The sequence below is a fragment of the Mastomys coucha genome, unplaced genomic scaffold, assembly GCF_008632895.1.
Source record: "Mastomys coucha isolate ucsf_1 unplaced genomic scaffold, UCSF_Mcou_1 pScaffold21, whole genome shotgun sequence".
NCBI lineage: Eukaryota > Metazoa > Chordata > Mammalia > Rodentia > Muridae > Mastomys > Mastomys coucha.
In genome coordinates, this window is record NW_022196904.1 from 107,800,220 (window position 1) to 107,824,191 (window position 23,972).

General features: G+C 48.1%; 3 protein-coding genes across 8 annotated transcripts in view; 2 read left to right on the plus strand and 1 right to left on the minus strand.

Annotated features, from left to right (window-relative positions):
• Vps35l (VPS35 endosomal protein sorting factor like) overlaps positions 1-9,231 on the plus strand; it is a 106,755-nt gene extending 97,524 nt beyond the window's left edge. Inside the window, exons 29-31 of the mRNA XM_031388053.1 lie at positions 3,744-3,862; positions 7,834-7,980; positions 8,485-9,231. Coding sequence (XP_031243913.1) covers positions 3,744-3,862; positions 7,834-7,980; positions 8,485-8,583 — 365 coding nt within the window. The 3' untranslated portion in view covers positions 8,584-9,231. The remainder of the gene's footprint in view (positions 1-3,743; positions 3,863-7,833; positions 7,981-8,484) is intronic.
• Positions 9,232-9,553: 322 nt separating this feature from the next.
• Positions 9,554-23,720, minus strand: Knop1 (lysine rich nucleolar protein 1). 3 transcript variants are annotated; one of them, XM_031388055.1, is made up of 5 exons: positions 23,181-23,720; positions 19,717-20,645; positions 17,924-17,992; positions 15,827-15,904; positions 9,554-13,397 (listed from the first exon to the last, which is right to left on the minus strand). In XM_031388055.1, the coding sequence occupies exons 2-5, from the start codon at positions 20,641-20,643 to the stop codon at positions 13,086-13,088; spliced, it is 1,386 nt and encodes a 461-aa protein (XP_031243915.1). In that variant the 5' UTR covers positions 20,644-20,645; positions 23,181-23,720; the 3' UTR covers positions 9,554-13,085. The 3 variants fall into 3 exon arrangements, with proteins under 3 accessions (XP_031243915.1, XP_031243916.1, XP_031243914.1); XM_031388056.1 differs by having other exon boundaries at positions 20,197-20,645; positions 22,896-23,720; XM_031388054.1 differs by having other exon boundaries at positions 22,896-23,720.
• Iqck (IQ motif containing K) overlaps positions 22,826-23,972 on the plus strand; it is a 125,563-nt gene continuing 124,416 nt past the window's right edge. For 3 of the 4 annotated variants that reach the window (XM_031388060.1, XM_031388061.1, XM_031388062.1), the window contains exon 1: positions 22,826-23,234. In XM_031388060.1, the coding sequence (XP_031243920.1) occupies positions 23,048-23,234 (187 nt within the window). In that variant the 5' untranslated portion in view covers positions 22,826-23,047. The remainder of the gene's footprint in view (positions 23,235-23,972) is intronic. The other variant, XM_031388059.1, reaches the window with a different exon arrangement.

Sequence of the window (23,972 nt, forward strand, 5' to 3'; positions counted from 1 at the left end):
GTCTCTGTGTGTGTGTGTGTGTGTCTGTGTGTGTGTGTGTGTGTATGTGCTCCGGGGTTGAAGAGTACCTGAGGTGGTTTTGACCATGTCCTGGGATTGCAGAAGCACCCTTGGATCAGTAGTAGATGAGCATCACTACAGGCTGCCCTCACCCCAGTCCAGGTAGGCTTTGTCACAGATTCTGTATCTTGAGCTTCTGAGGGTGTGGAGGCCCACACAGTTCAAATGCTGGGAGGAAGGAGGCAATCTTGTTCTCCCATCAGTTTGATTTGTCCTTGGTGGCACTGGTTTGAGATAGCCTTCCTGTAAGACCTCCTCACACATAGCCACTCTCTCACCCCCTCCCCCACCACAACCCCTTTTCTTTTACTTTCTCTAGTTAATTAAACCCACAGAGCCTCAAACTGGTCACACAATCTTATCTGATTCCAGATAGGCCGGAGGATAGGATGTATGTAGGTCATCCTCAGCTATAGTAAGTGTCTGAGGTCCAGCCTGGACTACATAAAACCTATCTTAAAACAAATACAATCTGTATTCGACTCTTCTGTACCTCTGATGTTTTGTTTTGTTTTTTAATCAAAACCTGGAAAGGATATGGAACTCTCTTGTCCTGAAAATAGCAGCCAGAGGTGAACACAAAGCATCCTGGATGTTTCTTTCCTCGGTTTAATTATGCACAGGTCTACTCATTCGATCTACAAGAGTCAGTGCAAATTACAGTAGTTTGGAGAATAAAGGAATATAGTTTTTAAAGTTAGTTCCTGGGAAACTACAAATTAGGAACTTAACATAGCTACATGACCCTGTAGCCATGTATAGGGAGGGGCTCCACTATGTGTACTTTTGATACATTTGTGTGTGTGTGTGTGTGTGTGTGTGTGAGAGAGAGAGAGAGAGAGAGAGAGAGAGTAAGTGTGTGTAGGATAGAGATTGATGTCGTTTCTTTATACTTTCTAGTTGTTTTTGGGACAGAGTCTCTCACTGAACCTGGAGCTCACCCATTGGCTTGGCGAGCTGGCCAGTGAACTCTGGTGACCCATCTATTTCTGTCTCCTTTGTCCTTTACTACCGTTACAGAAGTGGGCAACCACACCTGGCTTTCTTACATGGAGATCCAAATGTGGATTTCATTCTTGTGTAACTGGCACTGAACTGATTGAGTCATTGTCTCAGCTCCTAAAGGGGGCTCCTTTCTATTTTTCCTTTCTTTTCTTTTTTTTTTTTTGTTTGTTTTTTTGTTTTTTTGAGACAGGGTTTCTCTGTGTAGCCCCGGCTGTCCTGGAACTCACTCTGTAGACCAGACTGGCCTCGAACTCAGAAATCTGCCTGCCTCTGCCTCCCAACCTTTTTCATTTTAGACAGGAACTTACTATGTAGACCAGGTTAGCTGGAATTCACAGGGTTCTGCCTCTGCCTCCCAACTACTATGAGTAAAGTACACTACTATGCCAGGCTCCACTGAGTGGTTTCTTAAGAGTTCCAAGACCTGGCTTTCCTGGGTTTTGGAAAGTGTCTCTTGACATCTTTGACATCTTGAACATCTTCTTCCCATTTTTTTTCTTTTTCTTTTTTTTTTTTTCTTTTTTTCTTTTTTTTTTTTGGTTTTTTGAGACAGGGTTTCTCTGTATAGCTCTGGCTGGCCTCGAACTCAAGAAATCCTCCTGCCTCTGCCTCCCAAGTGCTGGGATTAAAGGAGTGCGCCACTACTGCCCGGCTTCTTCCCGTTTTTGTATCCCACATCCAGGGACTGTTTCTGTGCAGTCTCTGAGCGATTGTGGCAACCCCAGAATAGGACTGCCTCTCTCCACCCACTCCCTGCCCACTGCATCTGCAAGTGGACCCTTTTGTCTTTTGTTCTTTATTTGGGCAACAGGATCAAGTTGGAGGTCCTTCTGTGTTTCTCATGGTTATTGTCTCCTCTGAACTGTGGGTGAGATGAGGTCCTCCCCTGGTGTTCCTTAGAGATAGAAGTAACACAAGGATGCCAAGAAATCACAATGACATCCCAGCAGATAAACAGAGAGCCTATTAACTTCCTCCCTACATGACTGGATTGCTACTCTGTGCCCCACCCCCAGGGCTGGGCATGGCCATTTGACTTATCAGATGGCACACACTTACTTCTTCCTGGCATTGATCTTTTCTTCTGTCACCTAGACACTTGGCCTAACAACACTGTGCCCAGCCATGGGGACATTCATGTTGGGCATTGGGATGGAAGAACTTAAAAGATTAGCTGAGAAAATGGGAGTAGCCTTGAGAACATGGAGGAAAGGAGTGCGCTCTGAAAGGCAGAAGCTGTGTTCTTGTTGGTGGTGCAGGCTGGTGCTAGCCAGCCGGAGAGGAGGAATAGGGGAGGTGGCTCAGTGGGTGAAGCCGTGCCATTCAAGCATGTAGACCTCTAGAATGCAGAGACAGGTGACCCCTGAAGCTTACTGGCCTGCCAGCCTAGACTAACAAGTAATTTCTGTGCCACTGAGAGCCCTTATTGTATGTAAATAAATAAATTAATTAATTAATTAATAAGCTGGACAGCTCCTGAGAAGTGACAAGATTGATTTCTGGCCTCCAAATGCATGTGGAGATGAGAGTATAGTGTTGTTGGAGGTCAGCCTGACATGCACATTGTACCCCCAGCCCTGCACAAACAAAAACACACAACTCAAGTGTTCACAGTGGAGACTAGCTGGACTGCTCTACACCAGTCATCACAGGCAGAGCCGCACGCAGAGCTGTCCTCCGATGAGCCGATTGCCTGAGATGCATCGCTGAAGTGAAAACCCAACCGACCACTGCAGTCTGCACGGTGTCCGCTCTGTCCAGCAGAGACCATGTTCTGTGAACGAGGGAGGGAAGAGGAAGCTGTACTCAGGCTATCCTTAGCTGAACTGGTCTTTCTCTAGGCTGTGGCTGTCTCAGGAGGTGGCCACGCGGAGGCTTTGTTAAAGAGCTGGCATGGTGCCTCACACCTGTAATTCTAGCACTCTGAGGCTGAGGCAGGAGAGAGGAAGGAGATATTCTCGGGCATAGAAGCTTTGGAGTAATTGGACCGTGGACTGTGGCGTCAGGCATGAGACAGAAAGTGGTTGACTGTTCCCATAGCACTCGTGCCACTGTTGGCTCTGTTGGGCATCTCGGTCGTTATTGTAGGTGTCAGGGTTCACATCTGGGTAGGAGTGTTGAATACTTGTCTTCCCTGGTGTAAAGCAGTGTAAAGCTAGCCAGTTGGCTTTAGGGATCCTAGGGCAGATAGCTGGGTGCAGTGTTAAGTGCTTAGGCTTTGGAATCAGACTGCCCAGCTTAGGGTCTTAGCTAGGCTGGCTTCTGAGCCTCAGTTTCCCCACTCACTGAAGATGCACATGCCACCCCTTCCTAGTGCTGGTTCTGTGGACCCTTCTGTAATACAGAGAGTGCTTGTGGTAGGCTGGCTTCTGAGCCTCAGTTTCCCCACTCACTGAAGATGCACATGCCACCCCTTCCTAGTGCCGGTTCTGTGGGCCCTTCTGTAATACAGAGAGAGTACTTGTCACTACCTAGCAGCTGCTGTGAGGGCCACCGTGATTATTGCTGTCCCCTCCAGGCATGGCCAGTGGAGGGATCACTTCCACACTGCTGGCCTCGGGCCAGTTGTTTTCCTAGTGAATCCCAAAGCGAGTGGGTCATCTTGGCCCATAAACCCAGCAGGTCTTCATGCCATCTGCCGATCCCATGTGACATGCTGCTCTTGTTGTTTCGCCTAGTTGACTCCAATGACAGCCTGTACGGGGGAGACTCCAAGTTCCTGGCTGAAAACAGCAAGCTGTGTGAGGCGGTGATGGCTCAGATCCTGGAGCACCTGAAAACCCTGGCCAAGGACGAGGTGGGTACCCGCCCTCTCCACCTCTCTACATCCCACCTCTCTACAAGCTCTGGAAGCCACAGGGCAGGGTGGTTACAAAGTGGTCCATTGTGAAAGGGAAACAAATGGGAGTGAATTGTGGTTCCTGGTACCTTAGGCCCTTGGCCTTGGCTGTTCTGTGCTTCACTCTGCTCCTCCACACCCAATTTCAGCTCACTCTAGCCTCTGGTATACATGAGTCTGCTCTCAACTTGTAAGGTTTTTTTTTTGTTGTTCATTTTCTCTCTTTCTCTCTCTGTCTCCTCCCCTCCCCCCATATGTATCAATTAGAAACAAACAAAAAAGCTGGGCACAGTGGCACATACCTATAATTCTAGCATTGGGAGGCTAAGACAGGATGGTCACTGGTTGTCTTAAACAGTGGTCTGGGGATATAACTCAGTGTTGCTAGCCTAGCATGCACAGGCCCTGGTTTTAATCCCAGCACAGCATAAAACAGTGTGTGATCCCAGCATTTGGGAGTAGAAGCAGGAAGGTAAAGAGAGTTTGAGGTCAGCGTAGACTACACGAGGCTGTGACTAAAAAAAAAAAAAAAAAAAAAAATCAAGGCTAGCCAGGTGTGATGCTGGATGCCTTTAATTCCTGTCCCAGTACTTGGGAGGCAGAGGCAGGCAGATCTCTATGAGTTCAAGGCCAGTCTGGTCTACATACTGCGTTCTGGAACAGCCAGGGCTACAAAGAGAGACCCTGTCTCAATGAATGAATGAATGAATGAGAGGCTGCAGAGATAGCTCAGCAGTTAAGAGCACTTGTCAGTCTTCAAGAGGACCTAGGTTTGGTTCCTAGCACCCACATAGTAGCTTATAACCATCCATTTCAGGGGATCCAACACCGTGTGGTACACGTACAAACACCTAGCCAAAATATTCATATGTAAATAAAATAAAATCTAAAAGAACATTATAAAAAAAGACAGAAAGTAGCGAGGGAGGGGGAGACAGATGGACTGTGTAGAGAGCTGAGAGTGAGTGTAACTGAGCCTGCTGTCCTCTGTTTCATAATACCCCATTTCAGCTCCAGTGGGTAAGATAAGGGCCAAGCTGCCCAGCCTGCTGCCACCCAGGTGGAGGTCAAGTTCCTGCTGTTGGGAGCCCAGCACTTAAGTATCCCTGTTTGTCCCATACTCTTATGCTGGGAACCACTAGTTCTAAAATCGTCAAAGTCACACGAAGGATTGAGTTCTGCTTTATTCATGAGCTGGAAGAAACTGGGTGGGTGGGTGGGGAGCTTGGACCTGTGCCAGGCCCCTAGAGATTCCTGGAAATGACAGTTCTCACAGGAAAAGAGCTCCCCCAACCCCCGCCATTAAAAACCTATAGAGAGCCTACCGAGGGCACAGTGGCCCTCTGTCTTTACTGTCTGCCAGCGTGCCTGCACACCCCTGACACATATCAAGTAATGTCATTTATAATTGGCTGTGGCATTGGAAACCCAAATTGAGTGTTTTAGGATAAAATGTTATTGGGGAGTTTGATGAGGGAGGAAGAGCCAATTAGAGCCTGTGCAGTATGACTGCTTAAAACCCTCATTCTCTGCAGTGAAATGTAGTTGAAAGATCTCTCTCAGGGGAGAGTCTAATATTTGAAGCTGAATTTTCTGAGCTTAATTCTCTAATGAAGCAGAAAGGAATAGTTCTGTTGCCCCAGGCACCAGAGGGGAATGGGTGTCAAAGGGAAGCAGCCTGGGTTGGCCTGATGACACCCCTGAGACCAGAGCAGGTCACAGCTGACCGGTCAGCAAGTCACATCCAGGAGGTGCCAAACGATACTCTGCTTCTCATGGGCCTGGGCACCCATAGCAAGAGCTGCTCCTCTGCCACATTCCTCAAGTGGCTCAGTGCTTCCCACCGTGGTGCCACTCAGAGCATAGAACAGGCAGCAGGCAAGAGTCTGTTCTGGAGTCAGGCCTTTCTTCTGAGCCTACTCCTGAACTCCGGAAGCTTGCCTGCAGAGTGCGTGTGTTTGCACTTCATTGCCATGCCAGCCAATGGCCACCACTTACTAGCAGCTTCAGACACCACCCATCTGTGGTTGGGTGTGTGTCAGGGTCAGAAGTCAGTACTGGCTAGGCTGGTGTCTCTGTTCCATGAGGCGAAAGTCAAGGTGGTAACTGATTTGATCTTTTTTTGTTTTGGTTTGTTTTGTTTTGGTTTTGGTTTTGCTTTTTCGAGACAGGGTTTCTCTGTGTAGCCCTGGCTGTCCTGGAACTCACTCTGTAGACCAGGCTGGCCTCAAACTCCGAAATCCGCCTGCCTCTGCCTCCCAAGTGCTGGGATTAAAGGCATGCGCCACCACTGCCCGGCCTGATTTGATTCTTACTAGGGGGTTTCCGTGAAGAACATGTATCAGTCTAATTGTAGCCTGTGGACATTTCCTTGTTGGCTTTTGACCAAGTTTTCCTGGGTCTTAGCCTCTTTGTTCCATCTTGAAAGCCAAGAGGGTTAAGTTCTTGTGCTTTGAATCTGTCTGACCTCCCTTTCTGCTTTGCCTTCCTTCCCCCTCCATATGTATGCATATGCATGTGGAGGTAAGATTTGGGTATTCTTAGGAGCTGGCCATCTTAGTATTTTGGAGGTGGGTATCTTCATTGACCTGAGGCTTATCAACACTGGGCTGGCTGGCTGACCCATGAGCCCCAAAGATCCTCCTGTCTCCCACTGAAATTACAAGTGTGTATCACCACACACACCTTTATGTGGGTATTGGGGATCTAGCTGAGGTCTTTGTGCCTTGCTGGCCTTTCTTTACCATCTTTCCCTGCTTGTCTCTGATTCCCACCAGACCTTTATTCTGCCCTGGAAGAGCTCCACCACGAGATTGGGCCTACTAGACACCTCATTTTCATCTGCACTTCCCTTCCAGCAGCACCCGCATGGTTACTATACCAGTAGCCAGAGGACAGAATGTTGGAACAGTTCTAGAAGGTTGCCCAACATAGGCTATGAATGTTCCTGCCACAAGGATGTGAAGTGTGTGGAGCAAAGTTACTAGCGTATCTTAGTATTCAGTACCCATTCGCTGCCATGGAGCAGAGCAGGCACACATGACCCTGCTAGCACTATTTGGCAGGACTGCTAAGCCTACATAGCAAAGGCCCTGGGACCTCAGAGCTCTGCATGGCCGTTGCCACCATCCAGTGACATCTGGCTCCATGGCATCCTGAAACAGTAGATTCCTACCTGTAGATGTGGCTTTCTCTGTGCCCTTTCACCTGAGTGGTCACTGCAGTACTCTTTCTTTTCCCCATTGTCTCTGCCATTCAAAGCTGGTCATGTATGATTAAAGGTTGTTTGGTGAGATACCTCATGTATCATCCAACAAAGCAAGACTCCAGAAAGGTCTGGTGTTATGTGTCAGCAGGTTCTTTGTTCTTTGACTTTTGGAGATTGGCCGGGGTGGGGCGGGGGGTGGTCCTCAAATAGCTCAGTCTGGCCTCAAACTTCTCCTGGAGTCGAAGATGACTTGGAACCCCTGACTCTCCTGCCTCTCCCTCCTGAGAATGGGGCTAGGTGTGCACCACCATGCAGTGCAATTGATGTGTCTTGTAATGCAGGACCTGGGCCCCGGGTTCAGGAGCTGTGTTGGTTAGGATCAGCAATTGTGACTACAGCTTTCAAAAGTTTGAGCCATGGCTGAGAGTCACAAGGAATCCAGGCTTGACTTGTGCTCAAAGTACAGCTGTTCCACCACTGTTAGGCTTCACTTCCGGGCTATGGGCCTCTCCTAACCAGGGTGATAGCCAGGGCTAAGGAGAGCTTTTGGTGCCTTAGTCCTCACTCACTCCATGTGTTGTAAAGCTCACTGATATTTTACAGGTGTGGTGGGCTCAGCAAACACATGGCAAAGTTGCAATGACCACCTTACCAAGAACATCTGCATGAGCCCATCTAGTATGCCAGGACAAGGTCATATCCTCCCTTCTTTCTCTTCCAGGCTCTGAAGCGACAGAGCCTGCTAGGCCTCTCCTTCTTCAATAGCATCCTAGCCCACGGGGACCTTCGTAACAACAAGCTGAACCAACTCTCTGTCAACCTGTGGCACTTGGCGCAGAGACACGGCTGTGCAGACACAAGGACCATGGTAAGCACCAGGGCCCCTGCCAGCCAGAGTGACACTGACCTTGACACAGTATCAGCAACACTTTAAGGTGCCCTGTCACTACTGAGATAGGTACCAGACCCAAAAATTCTTTTGGGTGACTTCCTTCTGTTAGAAAACATTCCCAGACACTCCCTCTCAGTTTTTCCTGAGAATGCAGAATGTCACCCACTCCTGGCCACAGCCAAGTCTGAATCTTTTCCCGAGACAAGTCCCAAGTTGCAGCTCAGGCTACCCTTCAACTTGTGGTCCTCCTGCCTTTACCTAGCTTTTGTGGTGCTGGGGATGAAACCCAGGACTTTGTGCATGTAAGCACTCTGCCAACTGAGCTTTTTGCCCAAGCCCTAAGACTGAATTTAATGATACCCAGAGAAGATGCCCCACTTTCAGCTAGGCAGGGTAAGCTCACTTAGAGGCAATTCCCTGAGAGGCTCCAGCCCCAGGTCGGTCGCAAAGGCAAATCTAAGCTGGAGCTGTTCTTTCTAGGTGAAAACTCTGGACTACATCAAAAAACGAAGCAAACAACCGGACATGAATCATCTGTCAGAGCTGGCCCTGAGGCTCCCTCTGCAAACTAGGACCTGAGAACTTGCCCTTCGGGAGCTCCAGTGCCACATCCTGGAAGATCTGCTTGGGTGCCATTAACTCTTCCTGGAATTTGGAGGTTTTGTTATTTTTACTTTTATACAGATTGGTTTTTAGCTTTTGCCTTCTACGTGGCTATTCTGACAGCAGAAGGGGAATGGACAGAACATTAAAACCCAGTCTTGTTCTTTAGATAGTAGTGTCTTGGTATGTGTTGGCAAGGCTTCTGCTTCCCAGCCCCGGGACCTGTGGGCAGTAGTGGAGAGAAGCCAGGATGCAGGGCTTTCTTTTCTGAAGGGTCTTTCCATTTGCTGAAATGTAGCCCCCAGTTGCACATCACACTCTTAGGTTAGAAAGGGTCCTATAAAATACCTTGGGGAATAATGTCAACTTGCCCACTGACTCTTTTCCAACCCTAAGTAGCACATTTGGATTTAGAATGTAAGAGAAACTGAGGTCTCATCTGAGACTCCCAACAATGTCTTGTAGAAATGTCCTGTAAGCCATGGGGCATGGAGGTGTTCACTTGTAATCCCAGCACTTAAAGAGGCAGATGCCATGAGTTTAAGGTCAGCCTGGGCTGTGAAGACAGCAGTGCCCTGCCTGTAACTAAATTATCCTAAATTAAAAGACCAGCTGTGCTTCCAACTGTTGGCTGATCACTTCTGACTCCTGGAGAGGACATCCAGATCCACACACTGCTGGACACTATGGCAGTACTTCTCAGTGAGTTTATAACTACCCTTGATTGCTTTGGGCTGCAATTTGCAGTCACTGGCCAGAAGCACTGACTGCTGATTCACAACCTGGAACCTACTACTGCCTGTGAAAATACATCCAAGTTCTGGCTCAGCAGTGTTTCAGGCTAGACTGCCCTGGTGGCACAGACTTCAAGTTGCAGCTACTTGGGAGGCAGGATTGCTCGAAGCTAGTCCAGGCAAAACACACATATTCAAAAAACTATTTGTGCTTTAGGCATGGATTTTATTTATCTGTATTCTGAAACACTATGCATGACTAACCTCAGAAAGTAGAAGTTATCGAGTCATATCTATGTGTGTGTGTGGGTGTATACTAGTGTCTTTACTAGTTTAAGATCAGGGTTACTACTGTCCATACATTTGGGGCCAATCTGATGAGAGTACCCTCCAGCCCAAGGAATTGAGTCATTTCTTAAAACAAAAAACAAACCAAAAGTGAAGAGATGAGGCTAAGGATATGGCTCAGTTAGTGGAATGCTTGCCTGGCAGACACAAGGCCCCACATTAGCAGAAGGCCATGCATGGTACAGACCTATAATCCCAGTATTTAGGAGGTAGAGACTGGAGGATCAAGACCTGATCAGGGTTTCCAGTTACATGTTTGCATCTACTCTGGGATATATGAGCTTCAGTCTCAAAAACAAAAACCAGATGCTAAAAAATGCCTTTCCTCTTGTTTTGAACAAACACGCCAGAAACCAGAATGCACTGTGGTGATGTTCAAATACTCCAAAGTGGCCTTTATTTCACAAAACTATTCCCACTAAAATTATTTTATGTTACTTTCACTGGGAAGCTAATTCTTTGAAACTGGCAAATTCACAAATAATCATTTGTAAGTTACTCTCCTGCCTCAAGGCTGCCCAGGTTGAACAGCATAAGCACCTTACATTGGTCTGGAGAATTCCCAGTGCTTCTGTATTAGCCTTGGCTTAGCCTCACATTAGGTACACACACCACAGAGTTCCTGAATCAATTTGTTGACCTGGGCAGAAGTGTTACTGACAGATCAGTCTCTGAAGCCCACCTCTACAAACGGCATCTACTTGCCCTGTGAAAGACATGTGAAGAGACTTAGGAAATGAAAGACAGGATGCCTCATGTCTGTCAGTCATTCCTGGTTCTTATTACTTTAACAAATTACAAGCAATGACTTCCTGTGGTTTTACTGTCTGACTGCTGTTGGTCAGAACTCATTGGTTTCTCTGGGCTAAGTCAAGGGGTCATTATATCCAAGTTCTTTTGTGGGCACTCTGGTGGGAAAAAAAGCTTCGTGGCTTCTGAAGGCTGCCTGTGTTCTTGACTTGTGGCCTTTTCCTTCTCAAGTAGCTGTGGTATCTTCCAAGTCTCTTCCACACTAATTCTTCTGCTACCTAGCAGTTAGGGAATTTTATGAAGATAAGAATCTACTCAGGTAATCAAGGATCTTACTTCAAATTCATCTGATAGCCACTGGTGGCTTGAAGCCAGGCAGCAGTGATACAAACCTTTAATCCCAGCACTCTGGAGGCAGAGACGGGTGAATCTCTGAATTTTAAGGCTAGCACAGTCTTCAGGGATACATAAAGAAACCCTGTCTCAAAAAGCCAATAATAATGTGATTAGTGACTTTAATTTCCCTTCTGCTGTGTGTGTATGTGTCCTGCCTGCCATAACTCAAGTAGTACTAAGAGCAGGGGACCACTGTGTCTTAGAGACTTTGGACAGATTAGTTTGGTTGTACATGGTAGCCTCAGGGCAGGGCCTCATGGGCCCAGGTGGATACTGCACAGAAATCAGCTCAAGAACAAAGTGGTAGGAACCATGAGGTTTTGGTGACTGCTGGACAAGGATATTGCTAGAGTGCCATCAAACTGGTAAGAAATGGCCAAGAAACAGTCGAGTTCAAGGCTATGTTGGATCACTGACCCCACCCCCAGTGCCTTGGAGATAAGACTATACCAGGCAGAAGATTACAGGGTTCTGGGGAAGGTACAGTACATGGAAAAAGGGAGTAGAGAGGTCAAGCCACTACCAATAGGACTGGAGCCTGGTTAACAGAAGCACAGGCATTAAGAGCCCACACTTGTGAGCAGCAAAGACAGGGCTGAACTCACTGAGGATGCCCTACAGCTGTCTTTGCTTACAGACTTCGATTCTTATTTAGAGAAAGATGGGCAAATGGAGCACCTAAGAAAGAGGTACCAAGCTACAAAATCAAGTCCTTCAGCACTGAGGTAAGTGTAACAGCTAAGATAAAGATCTGGCTCTCACACCTTGATGACAGTTTCCAAGGCATATGTGACATAAGATGGAAAACCATCTACCACCCACAAGATGGCCATGTGTACAAGTTTTTGATGAGCTAAGGCATACTCAGACTGGAGTGATTTCTGGGGAACACAAACTATTGGAGTTACACAGCTGGTTCCCAGGGTTCACCAAGGCCGGGAGAGATTTGTCTGGAAGTTGACTGTCTTCTTTTCTGAATCTTGAGGCTGAATTTATGAAAGGCCAAGTTCATTCCAGGAAAGTGGTGTAAACAGGTCTTTGCAATATGGCCTATGCCCACAGGTCAGGGAACAGGGTAGGGGGGAGGCAGTTGCCTCAAGCAGTCTCACCTCTGCTGCCCAATTGGCAGTACTGCACACTTCACCCTCTCCCTGGCTGGCCTGAGAGGCATCTCCTTACCAACGGGGCTGATACAGGAACAACTACAGAGTCGAATGAAGCCATCAAAAGTTTCCTGAAGGATCGCTAGAAGTTTCTTTGGTTGTAGAGAGGGTTTTCTCCCATCTCTGGAATGCCTGGAATTGTCTCTGATCTTCCTAGCAGCACGAAGACACCAACACTTATGATAGTGCAGGAAGGATGAATGTTCTCACCCAGTGCAGCATCAATCCCTCCACCAACACCACCCCCACCCCCACCCAATGTTTCTGCCTGTGAGAGATCAGGCCAAGACAGAGGAAAATATCCTTATTTGAACCTTGATACCAGACTGCCGAAAGCTGGTGGAAAAGAAAATCATGTCACATGGGTCTCTCTATCTGGAGCTCCATGAAGATTGCTGTGATTTTTTTTTTGGGGGGGGGATAGGGGGATGGGTATGGTGCCTGCAGCAGACGAAGTATCTTCTCACTCCTTACATTTGATTTCACCACACAAGTGTCCAGGGTCTTCTGTCTAGTGAACAAACATGGAACATGTTGCTGAGAATCTGTCATGAGTTCATACGCAGGATTACCTACTGTCCAAAATGCCTTGAGATCCAGCCAATACAGCAACATCAAATCCAAGCATAGCAGTCAGATGGAAGGATGTCGGCTGGAAAGAAGCCAGCTCAGAGGTATATTGCCAGAGGGGAGCTCAGCCACATCTGCCCAATGCACCACACCTGCTTCCTCCACTGATCATTGAGTGACTCTGGGTGATGTACTCTTGATGGCACTTAGTTGAAGGTGACCCTGGGCTGTTTTTATTACTTTATCCCTGAACTTGATAGAGATGAGAACAGCACCCATTCCATAATTAGGTTTAAGTATACAATACAAGGAAAACAAGTTAGGACCCTCCACGTGTCAACAACTGCTAGCTACTATTAAAATACTGTCACCCAAGGAGGTGGAATGTTTAACACAGAAAATAGGAGGCTTTAGCAATTCATATTGGTCCTCAATAACTGCAGGTGACTATTTCAAGCCAACTTGATGGATGCAAAACTGATCAAGAAATGCAGTTTGAAGAACAGGACAATAAAATTTAATCTTGCAACTTGATAGACTTGGAGATGTTCCGGTCAATGTAGAAGACCTTGCGAGCCTCAGAGTTAAAGCCCAGGCCAGCCCCGTGGCTGTACTTCCAGCTCATGGCCCGGTCATAGTCCTGTTGCAGACTCTGCTGGAGCATTTCTGCCGACTTCTTGTCCAGGGCCATGTTGGACCTGACAGTCATGCTGGGAGGGCGGCTGAAGGATGGGGACAGATGCTTAAAGCCACCCATAAGCTTCAGGAATTTTATCTTCTGTTCTTCATTTTCAAAGCCGGCAGTGTCCCACTGGCCAAACTGGGTTCCCTGTGTGGAAAGTAAAAGGCTATCATTGCCCTTGAAGACCAATGCTTTCCTAACCCTCAGCCATGCAATGAACTGTTTCATTCATCCTAATGAGACCTGAGGGGTATGGCTACTTATTCCCACATTACAGGTGAGGAAATAAGGCCTAGAGCTTAATGGGGGTGATATGCCCAGATGATTCCCAACTTGAGAATGATTAGCCTGAGAGTCCATCATTGGCTTCTAACAAACTATCACTGCACACCAAGCTAATCTGTACTCTACTTTCTCCCAACACATGGTGATAGCAAGAACACTTCACTTCACTTCATATATCACATACTGCACCACAAAACACAAGACACCTCCTCTGACTTTGGAACACATCTCAGCCTTTCCATAGTCCAACTAGTGTTTTGTTTTGTGTGTGTTCATACACAATGTGTGTACACAGGTGGAATAACCTCAGGGGTTAGTTCTTGCCTTCTATCTTATTTGAGACAAGATCTCTGTGGATTTTTCTGCTGCATATGCTTGGCTGGCCACGAGCTTCCAGAGATCTTCCTATATAGCCTGTGTTGTATATTGACCCTCTGATTTTAAGTAGTTCAGTCTGAGGGGAGCTTATTAAGACCCAGGAAGTAAATAACTCACTTAAGTCTTAGGCAGTCTCTGAAACTTAGCAGGTTCATAAGGCCCCTCCCTCAAGGTTACATAAGCAGTAAGGACTGCAGATCTATTGAACTGCCTACAAGTCATGTAGAATGCTCCAGCGTTCTAGCCTTCATGAGTTGTCATTCATGCTGGGGTAGACTTTTGGTAATGCAGCTGCCCTTCAGTTATCCATGCTCTTCTAAGTAACCCATACTCCTGTAAACTCAATTAATTAATTTGTTTATCAAGCTTTGGTGGCATCATTACTTTGGTCTGACACTGTCTCCCTACGTGGGATCAGTATATGTTTTGTTGTATCTCCATAGATCAGTGTCATACAACAGATTCCCACCACTTCATAGGAGTTCTGGGATCACAGACACTTGTGCTATGTGTCTGGTTTTCACATGGCTTCTGGGAATTCCAATTCAGGACCTCATGCTTGAGTAGCAAGTGCTTTAAGCACCGAGCAACCAACCTCCCTAACCGCTGTAGCACAGAGCACATCATCACCCTTCCCTCATCCTCCACAGAGCAAGTTCCCCCACAGCACAGCAATCACCAGCCAGGTACTCCTCTAGTCTGACAAGAGAAAAGTCAGGAAGCAGAGGTGCTATATTTATCACCAGTGTACAAATCCTCCTTGCTAGAAATGTGAGAACTTTCCAAGACCCATTCCACCTCAGGTTTGTAAGACTGGCTCAGGTCCCTAAGACTGTGAGTGACCCTTACATTATGCAGCTTGGGCTAAAGCCCCACCTGTGTGGCTGACCAAGTCACGACCTCGCTCTCTAAGCCTCAAAGTCTTCTAGAGGATGGGCCAACAGCTGTTAAACAGGAGGCTAGAAATAGAGTAGACAGACTGGCCTTCCCTCTAAGTGTGGTCTTTCCCTTTCGCCCTGAATTCACTCCAAGTCCATGGACACACCTCCCACACACACTGTAAGATTTCTCTCCCTCCTAGTCCCCTTCGTACCTATTTATACTCTTTAGTGGCTCCCTTAGGGCACCACCTAGTAGAAACTTCCCTATGGTCCTGGACTGTAATGGTGTGACACATTAGCTTGTTCCTGCTACCCTGTCATCAGGCTGGCTCTTACAAGGGCTCAGTCTAAGTCTACTCCCACTTTTGGGTCCTAGATTTGCCACTGCCTTGTCTGCTAAGGACTGGAACTACCATATTCAGGGCCATAAGATAAGTGTCACCTGTCCTGAACTTTACTTCTAATCATCTAGTACAGCATACCACCCCAACATCCACCCCCTTCCAGGTATGACATAGAATCTGATGATGAGGGTCCTGTATACTTCCACACACAGCGCAGTGCCAGCCTAGGTAGATGCCAGCTAGGAACTGAGGTGTGAAGCTGACGGAAGGCACCAAGAGGCAGTGCTATGGCCAGGCTGTAAAACTTATGTGGCCAAGTCCATGGCCCTCATATCATCTCCTACCTTCTCAGATAGGATATTTCCCAAGGGTGTCTTAAGAGGTCTAGTCCCAATTCCCACTCCTCCTTCATGCTCCTAACAGCCTTCCATGGCACTTCCTATAACTACAAAGAGCCCCTTAAGATTATCAGGGGTACTAGATGATTAGAAGTAAAGTTCAGGACAGGTGACACTTATCTTCAGGTCACCCCATTGTCTACAACAGGACATGTAGTCTAGGGGGCATCTCTCAGTGGCCAGCCCCACAGAAGCCCTTTAAAAGAAGTAGACCTGGCTCAGACCAATTCTGTGCCTAGTCAGCTGGGCACCTTAGGTTCTGGATGTCAAGCCCACCACAACAAACCCACCGTCCACTTTTTGGGTTCTGAAGCCTCTGTCTTGCCCGACTCACGATCAATCTCTTCTTGCAAGGCCTTCCGTCTCACCTATGCAAGGACAAAATAAATAAATAAATAAATAAATAAATAAATAAGCAACTAAATATAATGAAGAGGCTGATGAGACCCTGTTCTCTACTGATCTTAATGATACATAAAGGTGGGGTGGAAGATCAAGAGCTTTGTTCCAAAGCAGAGGACATTCTGGTTAATAGTTGTCCCTGGCCTGAAACACTTGTCATGGGCACAATTTCTTGAGAAGTAATTTTCCTGTAACAGAGGATGATCCACCTCTACCAGAACATCTGGTAACAGTGATGTGGGAACTTGGCTAGCTGAAATGCTGAGGCCCTCTCTTGTGCGGTGCATATGGTAGTCACCTTCCATGAGGACAGCACTGCTTTCTAGAAACAAGGCAGATACAAGCTGGAATCCCAGCAATGCTGCTAAACAGGCCGTGCAGCCTTGTAAAACTCCCCTCACCTTTCTGATCAATGGATCAATTATGTGCAGAAACTGGAAAGCGTTGAGCTCAGGGAAGAAGCAGAGCATGGGTGTGCTCCTGCTGGGCCAGCTCAGGGCCTCGCGGGCACCCTAGCAGCCCACAGTGCACTACAGAAACTTCCAGGGGTTTGCTTCCTTCTCAAGGATTTAGGTCTAACTTTGATTCCTCTTTACGTGACAAGAACTTTGAAGTGAAGGTACTTTTCATACAATTCAAAACACAAAACTATAGCAGCTGCTGTAGCATAATAAAGCAGGGATAAGGGGAACAGTGAGAGTTCACAACACAAGCAGTGAGGACAGACTGCACATGCTGTCTGTCTCCGGTCTCAGCCACATACAGTTCAAGGAGCTAGAAGCACGCGGGAGGAGCTCATTTATGACAGTGGGCAGGAGGATCTCAGACATTTTATCTTCCCATTTTACATACAACCACCTTTCAGTATTTATGGGGAAAAAAAGGGGGGGGACTCAAGGTCATCCTTAATAAGCCTCAGAGACATTTAGTAGGCAGAGAACCACAAAGCCCAGCAACTCTGCAACATCTGGCTGTGTCCTAAGGGGCTAAGGAGACCCCAGTCAAGGGATAGGCCCCAGGTCTGGGCCCTCTGCATGCTGTCCTGGGTGACTATGGCATTATTGGCCTTGGCCTATTGAGCAGAGCACTCCTGGCCCTGCATGGAGGTTAGGAGCCCTGAAGGCCGGTGGTCCAGGCCTACCCTGGACAGGCTCCAGTATATCACTCTCCCCTGGCCCTTCCCTTGGCCATATATGCATCGCCCTCCAAGTGCAGTTCCCTCACACCCACAGCTCCACGGCAGGTCTGGCACACACCATCTCTTCTGGGTGGCCCTCCTCACTTCTACACTTCATCTTTCTCTTCTCCTAAGGTGGAGATGGGGACCTACTAGGTAGGACTGTCTGATCTCTATCACAGTGCTACCTCAGCGGGCACCATGGGGATCAGGTGTCATCTATCTGGGCAGCAGATATCCTTCCAACACACCCTCCCCTTTCTCTACAGCTGCCTATAAAGACCCATGCTGACTCAGAGAAGGGTCAGCAGCCAGCGAAGCATGGACTAACATCAGGCCCCCACAGCTCCTCAGTCCTGCCAGGCCCCAGGGTAAATGAACCCCAAAACATCCCAGTTATACAAAGTCTAGATTCCACATAGGGATATGCATATGACAGAGTTGATACTAGTGTGTAAGAGATGTCTCAAGCCCCTGAACTGGTGGAGAGAACTCATAGGCATGGCTGGGCATGTTTACCCACTCTAGCTATAGGGTCACAGGTCCCCATTTTCCTGACACTCTTCAATAGGCTCCCTGAGACGGCCTGTCAGGACCCTCAGAAAAAGTCACAGCAGCTTTGGCATCTCCTGACCAGAGGTGCAGGTGGGTTGAGTTTACCTGCCCCTAGAGGGGTGCCATGGAATTGGGCAAGACACCTTTGGAGACCTCAATCCCCTTGAGCCCAGAATTTGTGGCCTAATGGATGGTGAAGGTATCTAGGGGGTAACAGGAAGTAAGGAAGGACACAGGATAAGTTGGGTCATACCTGATCTATGCAGGTCTCATCCATGTTGCCTTTTTTTTCCAGTACCACCTCCAAGTCTGTGTCTGACTCCTGCAAAGGTAAGGTGTTAGCTCAGGCAAGCCATGAAGAGCCCTAGCTCCAGCAGTCCACTGAGTAAGGTCATACTGTCCAAGAAAGATCTGGAGAGCATGGCAACACTGGTTTCTGTCATCAAGACAGAACCTGAGGCAACAAAACCCTACCCACTTTCCCTTTCACGCACCTCCCCAGAAAATGGGGGCACTAAACCAGATGACACAAAAAAGTGGATGCTCAGAGAGGCAGAGGGAAACAACAAGGTCACTCTGCACCTCAGCAGCAGTGTTAACTTGAATCCTAATCTCCTGACTCAGTGGCTGGTATGTAACTGAGTAACCCTTGGCCTGCTGATGGCCTACCAGGGTCTTCCCAACCATATTTATCCAGGTTCTCAGAGTACCCTCTAACTGCACGCCAGGGGCAATCAGTCCCTGGCCCATCACGAATGACAAGTGACAACAGCTTTTGCATTCTTTAGAATGCTGTGCTTGGCCCCAGTGTCTTACATGTATATGAGCCGATGGGGCAGGGAGCTTTCCTTATGCCTCCTTACACTATCACTCCTGGCCCGGCCCATGTGACTCAGTAAACCGTGCAGGCGGTCTGCTAGATGTGAAACACAGAGGGGATACCTTTCCCTGGTCTTCAATTGAATGGGAGCTAGCTTTAAACCTCCAGGTTCATCTTACCCTGAATGTTGTGTGTTTTGAATGCACACTGTGCACACAGGTGGAAACAAGGAGTGTCTTCCTCTACCACTCTCTTCATTGCCTCAAGATGGGGCCCCTCAAAGGAATCTTGTCTGTCTCTCCCTCCCCACCACTACTGAAATTACAGGCACATACTGCTGTGCACAGCTTTTTAGGTGACTACTGGGGATTTGAACACTGGTCCCAATGCTTACAGAGCAAGCACTCTTACCCATAGAGTTTCTGAATAAAGCTCAGTTTCTGAATAGCTCTGAATTTCTGAATAAAGAGCAGCAGAGTTGGTCTGCCATGCCTGATTGACCTAAGTGTACCCAGGACCCACATCATGAAACAGACAACAATCTCCCTCAAATTGCCTTCAGACTTTCACACTTGAGCTGTGGGTGGTGAAACAGAGCCTAATGCATGAGGAGAAAGCTGAGAGAATGCCAGCACCACGACCACCCTGCAGGTTGCAACACAGAGACACCCATCATCCCAACCCTGCCTGGGGAAGTAGACGCAGGCCAGCAACATCTTCCTGATGGCCCTATATCTCACAGGCACTCCTCAGAAAATGCCCATTATCACCTCCTAAGGACCACAGGGCCATGGCTGGCACAGAGCTGGAGAAGCCAGGTCTTGCTCCCATTGCAGATGGTAATTTCTTGAGCTGCTGAGACACTGGCTTTGGGAAAGGACACATTGGCACCTCCTAACATACTAGATGATCTACTGAGCTAGGAGCAACACTACAGCCTACAGCTGTTAGCTACTGGTTCCTGGGAGATAAGAAGTCCTAAGACAGTTACATAAAATGATCCCCATTTATGGATAGTGAAGGTCACCTGCATTACTGGTGACACTATAGGAGCCTCTGGATCCGCTTGCTCTAAAACAGGTGATTCCTATCCTTTTCTAGTACATATTAATGCACACATGCACGAGGATGCTGGGGATCTGTCAACTAAATGCACAAGTGCCTGTACTGTTAAGTATACAGGCACCCATATAGCAACCTCACCCCCAGACTCCAATGAAACCTGCCTCTTTCTCCTCCTGCCAAGGGTCTTCCTTTACTCTGCTCTCTTTCCTCTTCTTCTTTTTCTTCCTTTTCACAGCCAGCCCTTCACCAACTGGCTGTTCCACTTTCTTCTTGGATTTTACTTTCTTCTTCCCAGCGGCATTCAGGCTGTCTATTGGGATGAACTCCAAAGCTTCACTTCTGACTGATTTCTTACTCCCTTTCTTCAGGCTGTTCTCCATGGAGATCCTGGAGTTGACCAGGAGGATGTCTCCCTCCTGGTGGATCTTCTTCTTCTTTTTCTTCATGCTGTGATCTCTGGGGCTCCCCTGCTTCCTTTTCTGCCCCAAGGCTGCCTGTTCCTCAGCCTCTGCCCCCTCTAAGCATGAGTGCAGAGCATCCCCGGCCTCATAGAGCCAAGAGTCCCGGGGAGGAAAGGCTTCCATGTCAGGAACCTTTTTTTCCTTCCTGTGTTTTTTGGACTTCCTACCAGCTTTGCTTACCTCCTTGGCATGCTTGGGGTCTGGGGAGGTCTTCAGCCCTGAGCCTTGGGAGACAGCCTTTGATAAGGACTTCCGCCTCTTCTTTTTCTTCTCTCTGACGAGGCCTTCTGCTGAGTTCTCAAGGATCTGCCTTCTAGGGCTAGGCGACTTTTTCTGTCTTGCTCGTGTAGGCTCAGTCCCCAGGTACTCCTCCAAGTGAGTGCTACAGGCCTTTTTTTTCTTCTTTCTCTTGCTTAGTGACACCTCGGGGATCTGAACCTCACCCACATTGTTAGAAGGGGATATGGCTCTTGGAGGAGAAACATCTATAAAATAATCATTGCTGTTTAAGACTGAGTATTGAGTCTCTGGTTCTGAGACATTTGCAACCACCTTCTTTTTCTTCTTCTTTTTCTTCTTCTCTGGGAGTCGTGGGCCCAGGTCTGCTTTCTGGGTCTTGCTGACCATTACTGAGAAGAAAAACAGAAATAATGCAGTTTATCATTCTGCCCAGTCCCAGCCTGTGGTCCCAGAGAAAGGGAAAACAGCTCCCATTGCTTGGGAGCAAGAAGAAGATAATTAAATGGCAGGAAGTGCAAATGCAGATGGCCCTACATTCAAACCCAAACTCCTCACTCAGTTTGACTCCATCACCCCACCTCTCTGTGTGTCAGTTTCCTTTTCTGGGAGGAAAGAACACATGCATCCTCAAAAAAGGTGCCAGAGACCTTAGAGAAAAAAGGCTTTGAGCACTTGATTCCTTGTCCACCATCTCCCTGAAACCTCCAGACAGACCTAAATGCAACAGATATTTACCAAGCACCTACTCAAGCCAGCACTGCAAGATGCAGCTGTGATCAAGACGTTAGCTGGCTTCCATGACTTTTTTTTTTTAAACCAGATGAAGCAGAGAGAAATTGCAAGCAGACTCCCACCAGATCCAATAAATAATAGTCAGTCCCTTCCCCTGGCTCATCTATATACTGCTCCTGCTCTAGGTCTAGAAAGGAATCCGCTATTCCCCAACTCTTACCATCCCAAGCTACCTAAACAATGTGGCAAGGTAAGACAAGCCCCAGCTGGGACTCCAAACACTTGGGTCAAATGGAAACACTGGTATACCGTTCCTTGCTTTATACCCTTGGCTTCTCTGGACTCCAGTTTTATCATCCATATAAAGGTTGAACCAAAAGGTCCACAAGTTGGACTACCTCAGTCTACAAGAGAGTTGCAAGCACTGTCTTCAATTGCAAAGTGAATGCTAGGAATTAACGAGTGGCAATAACACATGGAAATCTTCATTACCTAGCTTTTCTGAGGAAAACAGAAGCACTTGTGACAAGTGACTGGGGATTTGATATATGGCTTTCACTATGGTCACCAGTATGGTTCTTGCTACTCCGTGGACTAGAGACAAAACATGGGAGGCTTCTATAAGGGGAAACAGGTGGAAATTAGGAGTCCAGGAGCTTCTCTATTCTGCACCCCTCCTTGGCTTCAGAGCTAACATGGTCCACAAAGGGACTCAGCTTGCTCTAAGCAGCTTCAAAGATCTACGCCAGGCTTGAGCTGTATAGTTCAAATCCATTCACACCTTGTTTTAGGGGCACACAGGAGAGTCCTGGGCCCTTCCACCTATATCATTAATCAAGAAAATGCCCGCACAGACATGCCTATAGACCAATATTATGGAGGCATTTTCTTAACTCGAGTTCTTCTTCTCAAATGACCCTAGCTTGTGTCAAGATGACATACAACTAAACCAACAGTATCCAATTGTCAAGAAAATGTTTGAACATGGTTTTCCAGATTGACCAATAGAATGGTAGAGTCAACCCTCTAGGCAGAAGTGGAGGGTGATTGGGCAGCTGGATGAAACCAACTCCCTTGATATAAGCCACTCAACAGGTGTACTGTAGGGCTGAGGCAAGGGAGTGACTCTGGCCAACATGGATGACATAAACAGGACTTCAGGGATGGTAATTAACAAGAAAACATACTGGGCCTCAAGATATACTGACTTTTAGAGGGCAGTGCAAGAAAGGTTCAAGTCTTGAGAGGATAAGTGTTAAGTAAGACCAAGATTCTACAGGATTGGGGGCAGTGATCAAGAGAAATAACCCGGACAAAAATGTCCCAGGCGTCATCTCAACCCACTTCTTAGCTCTGCCACTCAGCCAACATCAGTATCCTCTTTTCCATCCCTGTAACTGTACTTTACTCGCGAGAAGTGGAACCGAACCTACACGGCATCACCTGCAAACACATGCTTTCTTCCAAAGCGCTTTGTTTTTGAGACAAAGTTTTGAGACTGCCAGGGCTGGTCTGCAGCGCGTGATCCTCCTGCCTCAGCATCCCGCGTGCCCAGGTTCTAGACGTAGGCCACTATGCCCAGTGTTAAGGCCCTTTTAAATTCCCGCGGTAGCTGTGGATAGGATTAGTGTGACCAATAAACCTCAAGAGCCTCGGAGACGTTAATTTACTAGGTCTCAAAGTCAACAAGGTGCAAAACACAGACTCGATCCCAGAGGAGCACGTGATGTCCTCACCAACCGCAGGCTGTTTGCTAGCCAGGTTCATCCCCTAGGCCTACTCCAAGGCGGGAAGGCTTGGAGAGAAACCGAGGGCTGCGGGCGAGTTGGGGATGACGTATCTTTGTATCCCTCTCCCCACAGCGTGCAGGTCCTTCTCCGGTGCCCGCACGAGCCACCCACACTCACCTGGTCTACTAGCAGGTAAAGCCTCCCCACAAGAGCTCCCGCGCAGCCGCGACCCGGAAGTCATCCTCGAATTTCTGGCCCGCCCCCTCGAAGTCCTTCTTCTTCCGGGTCGCGGCCACACGGCGCCCTGCGTTGCTGTAGAAACCGCGTCCATGGCGGCGCCTAAACAAGCGTCCAGCCGGGGCGTGCTGCGTGAGGAGGCGGGAGGCTCCGCGGACTCGCCGGCCACTACGCGGACACCGGTTCCCGCAGTGTTGCCCGGATCACTCGAAATACTCGAATCACCTGCGCAGGCCGCCGAGCCGCCGGGGAAGAACCTATGGGAGCAGATCTGCGAGGGTAGGCGCCCGCCGCTTGCCGGGCCGGGCGGGACGCGGGCGGGACCCGCCGGGACGCGTGTTCCAAGTCTCTGTGCGCCAAGCCGTGACGCGCGCGGGTGGATTAGCCGAGCCTTGGGCCCATACACGGAGAAACAGGCTGGCGAAAGTCTTCGATTCCGGTGCGACCACAGCCAACAGGCTTGCAGAAGGAAACCGAGTCAGAGAGTTGCGCGGTGTGAAGCTTCAGGGTAGAGACCCGGACTGCCTGCCGATCGTCTGAGGAAGCAGGGAATGAATGGACTCTGTAGACAGGCTCCGGTAATTCCAGTGTAGGACCACTCCGGAAGTATTTTAGTGTGGACAAGTAGATTTTGATCTCTTCTTGCTTCCAAGCCTTTCTGAACACCCACAAACACAGGCTAGATCACTTGTTCCTTTGTAGCCCATGAACCTTGGTCATGGGGTCTTGTAATAGTCTTACAGTGGGCATAACAATGGTACCTATGTCGTGGTGTTAGGAGGTAGAACCACGTAGTCACAGATCCTTGGTTACAGGGAGAGTGTTAATTTTCCTTCATTCCAAAGCTTTCAGTTCTCAAAGTCAGAGACACAGATTCATTCATAATACGTCCAACTGTCTATCCCTTTTCCCCTTTCTCTCTTGTCTTTTTGGACTGCAGACTGGCCTTCAGCTCAGAATCCTCCTTCCTCAGCCTTCCAGCTACTGAAAGGTTTTCATTCTTGTTGCATTAGCTTT